The sequence below is a fragment of the Perca fluviatilis genome, chromosome 1 (assembly GCF_010015445.1).
Source record: "Perca fluviatilis chromosome 1, GENO_Pfluv_1.0, whole genome shotgun sequence".
Lineage (NCBI taxonomy): Eukaryota > Metazoa > Chordata > Actinopteri > Perciformes > Percidae > Perca > Perca fluviatilis.
This window is the reverse complement of record NC_053112.1, coordinates 20836059-20848326: the sequence shown is the minus strand read 5'-3', so window position 1 is coordinate 20848326 and position 12268 is coordinate 20836059. Positions and strand designations below refer to the sequence as shown.

The 12268-nt window shown below is 40.0% G+C and overlaps 2 protein-coding genes across 3 annotated transcripts; both read left to right on the top strand.

Annotated features, from left to right (window-relative positions):
* Positions 1 to 660: 660 nt before the first annotated feature.
* On the top strand, positions 661 to 1603 carry LOC120557145 (ecto-ADP-ribosyltransferase 4-like). The gene is made up of 3 exons (XM_039797218.1): positions 661 to 672; positions 773 to 1403; positions 1521 to 1603. The coding sequence occupies exons 1-3, from the start codon at positions 661 to 663 to the stop codon at positions 1601 to 1603; spliced, it is 726 nt and encodes a 241-aa protein (XP_039653152.1).
* Positions 1604 to 3233: 1630 nt separating this feature from the next.
* On the top strand, positions 3234 to 6246 carry LOC120571719 (ecto-ADP-ribosyltransferase 5-like). 2 transcript variants are annotated; one of them, XM_039820829.1, is made up of 3 exons: positions 3234 to 3374; positions 4993 to 5077; positions 5163 to 6246. In XM_039820829.1, exons 2-3 carry the CDS (start codon positions 5012 to 5014, stop codon positions 5919 to 5921), a joined length of 825 nt encoding a protein of 274 aa, XP_039676763.1. In that variant the 5' UTR covers positions 3234 to 3374; positions 4993 to 5011; the 3' UTR covers positions 5922 to 6246. The 2 variants fall into 2 exon arrangements, with proteins under 2 accessions (XP_039676763.1, XP_039676827.1); XM_039820893.1 differs by lacking the exon at positions 3234 to 3374 and adding an exon at positions 4403 to 4455.
* Positions 6247 to 12268: the final 6022 nt, after the last annotated feature.

Here is a 12268-nt window from a genome sequence, read left to right as displayed (position 1 = left end):
AAAACACTAGTCTACTGTTTGAACATCACATGGAAGATGAGAACCATATAAGCTCTGGAGCCTTTGAACAAAGGTGTAGAAGAATGTCTGTGCTGTGTGGTCCCACCTGTAAATCCTGTGAGCCGGAACTTCTTTGCTGGCAAACAACAATGCATCCACACTCTTTCAAAGGAATATCCTACTGCTGTTAACAGCACTTGACGGGGGAAAGGTAAGCCAAAAACAATCAGATGTCATATATTGTTAGTGGAGAATATGAGGATGTTTATTAATGGATAATGCTATGAGGAAATATTATGTGGGTCCTAATTATTTATCTCTTACATGTCAGTCACTATTTAAGCATACAAACTGAGTTAATGTGCATGCAAATACAACAGTTAAACAAAGTCTAATGCATATTCATGATGTTGAAACATAAAATATAAAAATATATATATTTTCAGTTTTCAAGTTCAGTTTTTAATTATAAGATGTATTTTTCTTTTCATTTAGATATGAAGTTTGGCAAAGGACCAGTGTGTGAGCTGAAGTCACTGAGAAACTGTGCAACCCTTTGTGTGTTGTTGGCAGTGGCGCTCCTTTTGTATCATGACCCATTTCTACTACTCTGGTGGCCTCAGAAACCTACTGAGGTGGGATCAAGGTTCTTTCTTTTACATGCAAAATCATGCAAAGTTTATTTGTTTCAAAACATTTACAGGGAATATTCCAAAACCTTCTGTAATTGTTGATTTTGCTCACTGTAGCGGTTTCTTATCTGTCACTGCAGAAAACTAAGACTGGTGTTTTACCTCTGAATAGGGCGACAGACTCCATTGATGACATGTATGATGGTTGCCGGTCTGAAACAGCCTCTGTGATCGACTTGTTTGGCGTGTTTGGTGCAAAGAAACCTGTGCACAAGCACCTGAAAGAAGAGCATGCTATAGTTATGTACATGTACACAAAGTTGAACTATATCCAACAAGAGTTCAACCAAGCAGGGAAAACAGGGAAACTCAAGTACAACACAGACAGATTTAAGTTCCACTATTTCTACTTCTACCTGACTGATGCCATTCAAGTTCTGCGTCACAATCAGACATCATGCAGAACCACCTATCACAGGACACGGAAACAGTTTGACCACAATGTCATCAACACAAACATGCGTTTTGGTGCTTTCACCTGGGTAGCTTCAAGCAAGGAGTCATTTGATATGAATGGCAATGTGTCTTGTTTTGAGATCTACTCATGCTTTGGTGCTGATATAACACATTACTCTGCCACAAACCAAATGGGACAGGTGCTGATTCCTCCCTATGAGGTCTTCAAAATCACTCATGTCCTGACTAATGACCCATGGTGCAGTGTGGTCTACAAGCTAAAGAGCACCAAAATACCAAGGAGAGATATAAATTGTAAATTGAATCAAAGGCAAATGAAAACATATTTTGAAGCCGTTTTAACACACTGGCCCACAAGCAGTGTGTGGATGATGTTAGCATGCGTAATGCTGTTGATTTTAATTTCTTCAGTCCTTGTTAAACGCAGGCAGAAGAATTTTGTGGCTGCAGTGCTGAGTGTTCTGCTGGTGCTGATGATTATTCTGGTGATATGAGGTAGCTATTGAGCAAAAACGGGGTGATGTTGTGTTAATGGAACACTTTATCTTGTGGTGTTTGTCATAGAGATAATTCACAAGTTATGTTTTTGAAAGATATGAGGAAATTAAAAAAAAGCTTTGTTAGCTTAGTTTTCAGAGGCCATAATGTGCACAATAAATGCCAAACAACTCATAAATTCTTATTCTGTTGATTATTGACATTTAAACGAGACAATTTGCCAAAAACTCATATCTAGTGGTTACTTAGCTAATGGTACCAGTAGGAATATATAAAAATCCCAACCAAAAGATTTTTGACCAATCTTAGCTTGATTGTTTAAATTTGCAGCTTGACAAATTTCATAGTTGGCTGTTCAAACCCTAAAACTATGTTTTATTGGGACAATTTTCTATCAGGACTGGAGAGTAATTTCCAACATAAAAAACAAAGTATTTTTCGCTAAAAAAGTATCTAAAAAAAGTGTGGTTAAGTGTGGTTCTGAAATATAACCTAAAAAGGAATAGTAAAAAGGTAATTAAATTGGATTCTTTAACACAGTTTCTTGAGCAATGTGCAGTGAATATAATATAGTCAAACAAAAACTACTAAAGTTGGGAAAATAAAAATCAATGGAAGGAGGAGATTTAGAATAAGCCAACACTCAGAAACTACGTTTAAATCTAGATTACAACACAGAACCTAACATTTAATATACAGTGAGGGCAGAGATCCTTTTGAACGCTGTTACCTTATCACTGGCAAAAAAGGAAGGCAGATATGAAGGTATTCCTGAAGAGCAGCGTTTATGCCTTTTTGTGATCTTGGTGTTATAAGTGATTGAGGATGAATTTCATTTTGTGTTGCTCCACATTGCTTCATGTACTGTACAGTGACTTGAATCATTTGTTGATTTGTTGGAGAACTGTGATTTGTCTTGGTTGACTGAAGGTTACATGTTGATCATGGCACCAAAACCCCAAACTGTTCAGGGCACCTTCATTGGCAGCCCCCTCGCTCTGCCATCTCTCCATTAATGCATGTCTAGGTCCAGTTTGTGCATGTGTGTGTGTGCGTGTGTGAGTGCATTTCGGGCCTGTGTGTAATGTGGACTTTGTGCTATTTTTTATTTTTTGTATATGGCCAACAGAGCAGTTTTAATAAACACATCATACAGTACATGGACTCTCTCTAGATGTATTTCAATAGTATAGTACCCTCTACTATCCTGTCTCTTGCACTGCCTCTGTACTTCACTGTACCTTTACCATGTGTACCACCACACACTGGACTACTGTACAAATAAATAAAAGAAATGCATTACACCTGTTCCTACAATGGTAATTTGAGAGTTACTTACATTGAATTGAAACACTCCAAAGTATTTGTCTCTTAGGCAGATGCAGAGACCCATATCATTCATTACAATTAAAAGGCAATGCCTTGACTGTGTAGTCCCCATGAAGGTAGTGATGGTCAAATGAAGCTTCGTGAACCACTGTCTTTACTTTCTGAGCTCACTAGATGGCGCTCTCTGTTCAACAAAGGGTTGAAAACACACTGAATTGCCATTCCTTTAACCTTTTTATTTGAACAGAGATCGCCATCTAGTGAGCTCAGAAAGTAAAGACAGAGTGGTTTGTGAAGCTTCATTTGACCATCACTACATGAAGGTAGCACCCCTGATTGGAATAGCCTGCAGCTGGTGTAAGACAAGCAAGAGCTCATCTTAACAGATAACCCACAAGTCATCAAAGTAGTGCTACACCATGTGACAACAGAACTGTGGTATGTAGAAATATTACTATTATTTAGATGTGTTATTCTCAGTAGAAGTAAAGCTCATATTATACTGTGTTGCTCATTGCTAAGAGTTGTGTGTAGACATGAGACATTGGTCACAAGTTCCAGGGAGGTCACACTTGTATTCCCTGTACAATGAATAGACTTGGACGCACAGATGGTTTAGCTTTAACTTTTAGTACAGTTTATTATAGTTTAGGAATGAGATTGTATGTTAGAAACTGTTTTGTACCAGAAGTAGAATGACAGGAAATAGCTCTTACGTTGGTGTGTGTGTGTGTTCTGAGAAAAGGTCGGGAAGACAAGAAGAGTAAGTTGCAACAGACAGAAGGCTGAGTGCTGAGTGGACTTGATCTCCGTTTACTTTTGTCTGTGTTTAGGGAAACTTGGTTGTCATTTTGTGAACCCACATATGTGTTGTGAACTTAACTGCTGGACTTAGTAAACTTTGATTGAATCTGTGTATCGTCTCAGCTTTGATCAGTGAGTTCTGGTATCACAAGTCTCATCAACAGAAGCGTGGAAATTAGAGGGGATAGATAATTGGAGTGAGGTCTTTCCTGGCCATCAGGCCTGTGCAGTGTTCGAACTATACCGTGGCCTTCGGGGGAGCGCGGGGGGGTTGTACGCTTGCGACTTACAATGACTTACAAAGATGCATAACAGCTACAAGTGTATGCACTACATGATTCACCCTATCATACTTTATCGACAGGAGTAGATAGGTCAAATGGCAAACAGCCAGCCACAAATAGTCTATAAACAAAGCATCAGGCTGTTTTTAGAGATTTCACATGAACAACGGTTAAAGTTACTCAGGCTACCGAAGAATAGCCTACCATAATTCCTCCGTTCAATTAGACCTTAGCGACGCACCCCAAGCTTCCATCCTTAACAAACAGCCATGTATATCTTCCAGTCTCTCCACTGCTGCCTGTTCCAATTTAACGGGAGAGAGAGGAGCAAGAAGGGTTAGGATCATCTTCAGCCAGAGAGGACATTATTTCTTCAGCTTCTTCTTGCATTGTCACCCCGGTGGGAGGTGTGCTAACAGGACTTGGAACAGGTGAATTAGTCGTGCTATTAACGTCATTGGTACACAATTTCTTAGTAAAACCATAATTAATTAAACTGCCTTGTTTTCTTTTTGCCATGGCTATATGATGTTAACTGCAGAATGAATTTCAAGGATTTTGCGTGCCGATTAATGGCCTCCAATGTTTATATTTTTTCTGCGAATCTTTGAGTTAACATGTAGCCTACTAAACATAAGTTGAATTTGCACCGCAGCGCCGCCACGCCTTGATGCTCATAACAAGAATAGCATTTTATCTTTATTGAAGTGAATTAGGTTCAAATCGCCTACATGCATGAATTATATTTTTGCAGTTTTACACATAATCCACGATGATCACATTACACAAAACTGAAATTGCACGTCAAAATGACACATTGTCAATATTTTTAGAGACCCCCCCCCCCCCTGACGACGGGAAGACAACACAAGGGTTAAGGAGGCTTCAGATTCAAATAAGATAACTGAATGATTTAAACAGCGAATGTCAAAACTTGTGTTCAATGAAAGAGATATTTTTGTGTGCAGGTTTTAATGCTGGTGAAAGATGACAATGTTGGCAGTTTGGGCAGCAGTGCTAATGACATATGGAGTCTCCATAGGAATCGCAAAGGTAGTGTATAAGCTGGGTGGCAGCTTTAAGTGTGACTACCATGTACTTTTCACCTAGTAAGATTTGTATTTCTGTGATTTTACAGAACTCTGCTGAACTTTGGATAAAAAGTCGAGTTCCACTGGATTTGGCTCCAAATGCTGTTGATGACATGTACACTGGTTGCAAAGACAAGATGGAGTACAGAGTTAAGGAGTACCTGGCGAATGAGAAAAACCAGGACAAAAATTTCACCCTGGCCTGGAGCCAAGCAGAACAATACTACAACAAAAAATGGAAGCATAGAAAGGGAAAGCGACCTTCCATATCTCTGGGAAAAGAACAGATTATGGCTATTTATGTTTATACTCTTGACAAGCCAAAAATCTACTTTGATTTCAATAATGCAGTTCGAACACAAAAATCTAAGTACAAGACCACATTTAGATTTCACACACTTCACTTTTTCTTGACTGACGCGCTCCAAACTCTTAATGCTCGCAAACCTGAAGAGGAAAGATGTCTCACTGGCTACCGCAGAGTCAACAGCTACTTTAACCAAGATGTTCTCAACAAGGTGATTCGCTTTGGCTCTTTTACCTCCAGCTCAATGGGTTGGTACCCCAGTGCTGAAAGATTTGGAGACAAATCATGCTTTAAGATTTTAACATGCTCTGGAGCAGACGTCTCTCTGTACTCTAAGCTCGGAGAGTCAGAGAGAGAAGCCCTGATTCCTCCTTATGAGGTCTTTAAAGTCATAAAGATTGAGAGGAGATCTGGCCAGAAGAGGCTTCCGTGTGAGGTGGTCTATAAACTGAAAAGTGTAGGAAAAACTATTTCAAATTTGAATTGTGCACTTTTCTGAAATAAGCAGTCTCACACACAATGTGATGTTTACAAAACATATTAGGCTACACCAGACTGGTGATTTCACATCATTTTCAAAATGCATGTAGATATAACTTAAATAAAATGACAGCCATTGTGCTAGCATCTTAATATACACAAAGGAAAAGCCATTATTTAAATATTTGCATGACTAAAAATGTAAAAGCCAAATGGTCAGATGTGAAGTGGTTGTGCAAAACGTATGTAGAGCCCTGCGTAGCTGCGTTCTGTGTTGTACTGTATTTTCCTTGTCATCTGCACTTAGATAAATTTAATAAAATCCTCTAAAATGTAATACAATACCCTTGTGTTTCATAAATTGTGAATTGTCTTATTTGGCTTTTCTTGCATGCATAATAATTAATAGACAGACACTCTAATAAGTACAATGACTTGAATGTGTAGAGCTCCCATCTGTTTTTAGAAAGGCCTAAAGCTGGTGACAGACTAGAGATAGTGATAGACTAGAGCTCGTGCAAATGTATCACACAAGTAACCAGTGTTAGTGCATGAAGTGTAAGTTTTTATAGTCTTTTATTTTTTCACTTGACATTCTGTTTGATTCTAAACCTGATCAAAGAAAGTGTGGGAGGTAGTAAACAGGCTTTCAGTTTTGGGAAGGGAGGTGACAGAATCTATCAAAGGAAGCAATGAAAAATGTTAAGAGTCTCTAGTAACCGGCTGATCTCTTCCATCCCTGATTTAAGCAGTGTAAGGGGAAGTCAACCGAGTCAAACATTCACTGAAATTCAAATGATTTAAGACTGTGAACCCAGAATTATTCAAGACCAAAGTCAGTTATGACACGCTTCACTTTTTCCTGAAACATGAAATCAGTTTTTTCCTCTTTATTAGTGCAAGACAAAAGACAGAACATTAAAGACAACACCTCTCGGACATAGCTCTAAAGCACACAGAAACTTAAAAGATTCATTAAAATAATATACTCCCTTACAAGCTCATGCTTTAAAAGTCCACCCACATAGTTAAGACGTGTGTTTCCTCTGTGTGTGTGTGTATGTATGTATGTATGTGTGTGTGTGTGTGTGTGTGTGTGTATATATATATATATATGACCAGTCCTGAACACATGCTGAGGACAGTTTTTCTGATCAGAACCTTTTGACCTGAGGGTTTCACTTGCATTTCCCATTAGATGCACCTTATGGTACATCCCCTCGCCATCTCCACCCACCTTGGAGTAGACCGAGATTTAGGAGGAGTATACTCTGGAACAAAGAGCTGTGGATATAAGGAGAGTCCCTCTTTAACAACTCAATAACATACCAAACATTGGTTTATCAGTTTGATACTATATTATTTTTCCTAATTTCATGAAGTCTGCTAGCCTGGTTAACACCAGACCCTTCTCAGCTGTAACTGAGAGTGGGTCTGGGAAAAGTTCATTGACAGTTCATTTCCAGAGGGGCGTCACCAACGGACGTCACTCAAATACCTCTGGGTGCCATTGGATAGTCCTTCAACCAATCAGACCAACGATCCGGGTGACGCTTTTCACATCCAACAAAAAAAATGTGATTCTGGTTTTTGGTGTCGTCCCTCCACGCCCTACTTTCTCCTTGCAGGTGTTGCATATTGCTAATTTGTTATCTTCTGCACACACTGAAGAATTTCCAAACAGCTGATATGTTGCAGGTTAATTCACGAGGTTCCCTACATGTGCAAGAATAGCGCGGACACACGCTTCACACCGCGAGCGGGTACACGCCACACACGGAGGAGAAGTTGAGAGAAAGGAGAAAGAGACAGTGTCTCTGTCCGTGTGTGCGTGCGTCCTTGAGAACTGTAACTCGTATAACTTAAGTTGTCAGTTAATTATAGCATTGACCGGTATAAAATCGGCATATGTCAGACTGACCTGCCGGTCCCTGGTCATGGTGAAGCACGGCTTCGGTGGCCGTTATGTTGAATGTAAACAAAAAGCTGCTCGCCGTCGCTGCGCTATCCTCGTCGCGTAAAGCCCGCCTCAACGGTTGTGATTGGTGTAAAGCCCACCTCAGCGGTTGTGATTGGTGCCTCAATTTTGAGGACATTGGAAATGGGTTTGAATGGGCTCTTCGCCAGACTGACCTGCAGAGCAAATCTAAAATTTGCCGGAAGGTCGTCAGGGTTTACCCAGGCTAGAAGTCTGCTACAGAAAAAGACACATTACTTATGTTTGGGGTTTTAGAGACCTCAGGTGTAAAACACGTTAAACATAATGGATTTCCATATGCTCTACATCAGACTCTCTAAGTCCATCTGAACTTTAAAGTTTTATGACAGTTTGTTAATGAGAGGTCAAACAGACAGTTAGAATATATGTGTTCTTGCACAGCCCATATAACATAGAAACGGAATACACCAGATTCACTAGATTGTGTATGGGCTGAAATATGTGCCACCAGAAACTGAATTGGAATCATTTATATTTGAATTTGAATTGCTAAACTTGAATAATTGCATTGAAAAACTGAATTTGAATCACATACTTTGAAATGTTATTGTTTAAAGGGGTGATAGAATGATTATATAGGGTATTTCACACTGTTCCTTATGGTCTCCTAATGGGGTATGTAACATTAGTTGGGCTGAAAATGGCCTGGTTGATATTTTATTGGCCCTTATGCATCCCTGTGTTTTGGCCCTATTTGTAACAAGAGCTTTTCTTCCAAATATGGTATGGTCATGAATATTTAGATGAGCTGCGCGCTGCTTGGTTGAGCCTTAGCTCCGTACACACACATAGAGACGCGCGCTGATTGGTTGAGCGACTCGCCATACACACGCATTAGAGGTCGTGTGCTGATTGGTTGAGCGAATCCCCAATACACAGACATTAGAAACGCGACAGAATCTCATATTCCAGACACTGCAATGTTTCCTTACCAAATTCACTTCTGAGACTTTTTTATGTGAGAAATCAACTATATAAAGCTCAAATATGGGCCGTTTTACGAAAATGGATGGCTAATTGCAAATTTGGTCGGAGTTCAGCTGCCTGTGTTGCTGCCTCGCCGCCTGGCCTGCCTTCCTCCACAGACCCCGGCTTGCTGTGAGCTCGATTGAGCTCCGGCACGGCTGCTGCAGCCCACAGCACCTCATACCCGCGCAAAGTCACCGTTTGGGCTGGTGGACTACTACCAAACGCCGCTGCCCTGACAAAGCTCCAGGGCCTGCATCTCCTCTCTTCCTGCTAGCTAAATGGCCCGTGTGTGAGAGCGCGGTCAGCGAGCTTGTTACACCAGCAATCTCTTACCACATGTTACACACATGTCACGCCACTTAGCTATACAACATATAACTATATGTTTTATAAAGCTAACAACGGTGTCCGATTTCAAGTTAATGGATATTTTTGAGCTGTAAGGGTTTCGTTAGCTGCGACTGTCCCTGCAATCCTATGTGTACGGATTGCGGCTAGTTAGCTTCATTTTTGGTCTTAATTCGAGTATATTTACAGTTTGAATTTCGTCACGCCACTTATACAACATCTAACTATATGTTTTATAAAGCTAACAACGGTGTCCCGATTTCAAGTTAATGAATATTTGTGAGCTGTAAGGGTTTTTGAGGTTGGCGACTGTCCCTGCAATCCTATGTGTACAGATTGCGGCTAGTTAGCTTCATTTTTGGTCGTAATTCGAGTATATTTACAGTTTGAATTTCGCTTACGCAACTTATACAACATCTAACTATATGTTTTATAAAGCTAACAACGGTGTCCGATTTCAAGTTAATGAATATTTGTGAATTCCAGAGGAATTCTAAGAGGAGGCTAGCTAGCTCTCATTGATAGAGCTCCATCCAGCCGCAGGCTCTATCAATGAGACTCATGGACAAGCGGCGTTTATTTTCCCAATAGTTTGTTTAAATAACTCAACACATTATAATTACACACATTATAAGATTAACTAGAATCTGTGGTAAGATAATGCTGGCGTAAAAGCTCCGCTGACGCGCTTTCACTCACATACACCGGGCATTTAGCTAGCTAGCAGGAAGAAGGGGAGTTGCAGGCCCTGGAGCTCTGTCAGAGCAGCGCGTTTGTTAGTAGTCCACCAGCCCAAACGGTGACTTTGCGCGGGTATGAGGTGCTGTGGGCTGCAGCAGCCGTGCGGAGCTCAATCGGGCTCACAGCAAGCCGGGGTCTGTGGAGGAAGGCAGGCCAGGCGGCGAGGCAGCAACACAGGCAGCACCAGCCTCTGAAGTCCGACACACAGTCGGACAAAATTTGCAATTAGACAAACATTTTCGTAAAACGGCCCATATTTGACCTCTAAGTAGTTGATTTCTCGCATAAAAAAGTCTCAGAAGTGAATTTAATGGTAAAATAGCATAGGAACAATGTATACATTTTCTGAGATCTGCACGACCTAGATTCAGAAAACTACCTGATCTCAGGTCAGTTGTGTAGCCTATGCAAATGTTGGGGCGTGACCGTTCTCTTAATACACCCATGGGCTGACAAAGGTTCCGGTTTTTGGGAGGTTGACGTCAACTTCCAGCTTTGTTGGGATTCGCCCGTTTTCAGCGGCAGTTTCAAAATATGAAATTTTCATAGTAAAGGGGTGTCAATGGGATTTTGAGCTTCTATGTATGTCCTATTTACCCACCGAACTGTCGTTATTCAACTATGACAGGGTAAAATTGGTTTTTCATTCTATCACCCCTTTAATTTGAATCACTGCATTGAAAAACTGAATCTGAATAGTATAATTTGAAATAGATTTTTTTAAATTTGATCCTCACTGAAAATTCCACTCTATATCTTCACATTCAGTTCTCACAATTCAGATTCAAGTTAGTTGAAGAATGAAGCAAGAGCAATCAAGCACAGATTGATAGAGTTCAGTGGCACAGGATGAGCAATAAAAATGCTAGACTGTTGTGCTGCTTATGGATGTTCGAACGAAATAACTTTTTTTTTTTTTTGTAGACCTGGTCTCCTTGTGTAATAATGCTTGTTTAACCTCAACCCTGTTACGCACAATCAAGTTTTAGACATTTCTTTCAGGAGAAACTGGGTTATCAGCATATGCATGCTGCAGGGATGTTGTTAAATGACTATAAAGACAAAAGAAAAGAATAAACTGAAATTAAATCTCACAGAAATGTATTGAAGTCAAACAGAAAACAATAATGGCTATTCATTTTGGCTTTTGAAAAGTGTTCTTCTAGGTGTTGGCAATCAGGGGAAACAGCTCTGTAACTAAGAAAAATATAAAACTATTTAGGTTTTTGCCCATAAAAGTCCATACGCTTTTATCCAAAAAGTTAGTTGTGTCATCTTCAATGTATTATCTGTCTGCTATTTGACATCAGTAAGCCAAATCACACTCATTTCAGCCTCCAGGCTTCTTTCTGCCAGCTCACCCACCCTCTGTATTTTCCCCTACACAAACACAGCCCTAGTATATAAGGCCCTCCTCTAAGGGTTCTCTATTTGCTGAGCAAACTCTTTGAGCACATTACTTCATGTGATTGGTCAACAAAGCTGTTAGTCAAAGTCATGGTCATTTGCCCAAATCAAAGACGGCTGCCGGCTATCAAAAAAAAGATCGCTGTTTGGCACAAAACACAGAAAATAGCCGTTCAATCGTGGATTTATCGCTTTGGAACTGCGTGCATAGTTACAAACTGTGATGACTGAATATCTGTAAACTATATTTTCAAGAAATAAATAAAGTTGAAAAAATAAAAATAAAAAAAAGGAACTGCGTGCAGTCTTCAGGAAGGGCTATGAAGACGAGAAGAGATTCCAGAAGAGTTCTCTGGAAAGGACAAGGTCTCAGCTATTCAGCTACGGTGAGACAATCAGTCCAAAGGTCGCAAAGTAAACAAAACATACGTGCAAGTCAATTTTTTGATTTAAAATCATTTATATATGTTACAAAGACACTGTAATTCCATGATGGATTAAAAAGCTTGGGGCTACAATTGTCAGAGGACCTTGATGAAACCGCGCTTTTAAGTCAAGTCTCAAGTCTATTGCCACGAGTCCTAGTCAAGTCTCAAGTCTCTGGCAATCTGATTGGTCCCTAACACTGTATTGTTACAAAAGGTTCCGGGAGATATCATGTTTCATGTAGCGAAGGGGTGTTGGAGTACTTTAATTGACTGTACTTGCTAAACTAACTATGTGTGATTGTATTAGGTAACATAATGCAAGTAAATTGAGATAAGAGTAGATAAGTAGAAATGTATTTGATGTGGTTGTTGTTTTGTGTATAATTGTTTAAATTGAGTACATTTCAGACTTACCTCGTACTATGGTAGGGTTGAGATAAGGTCAGTGGCAGGCTATAAAAGGCTGCCAGTTTC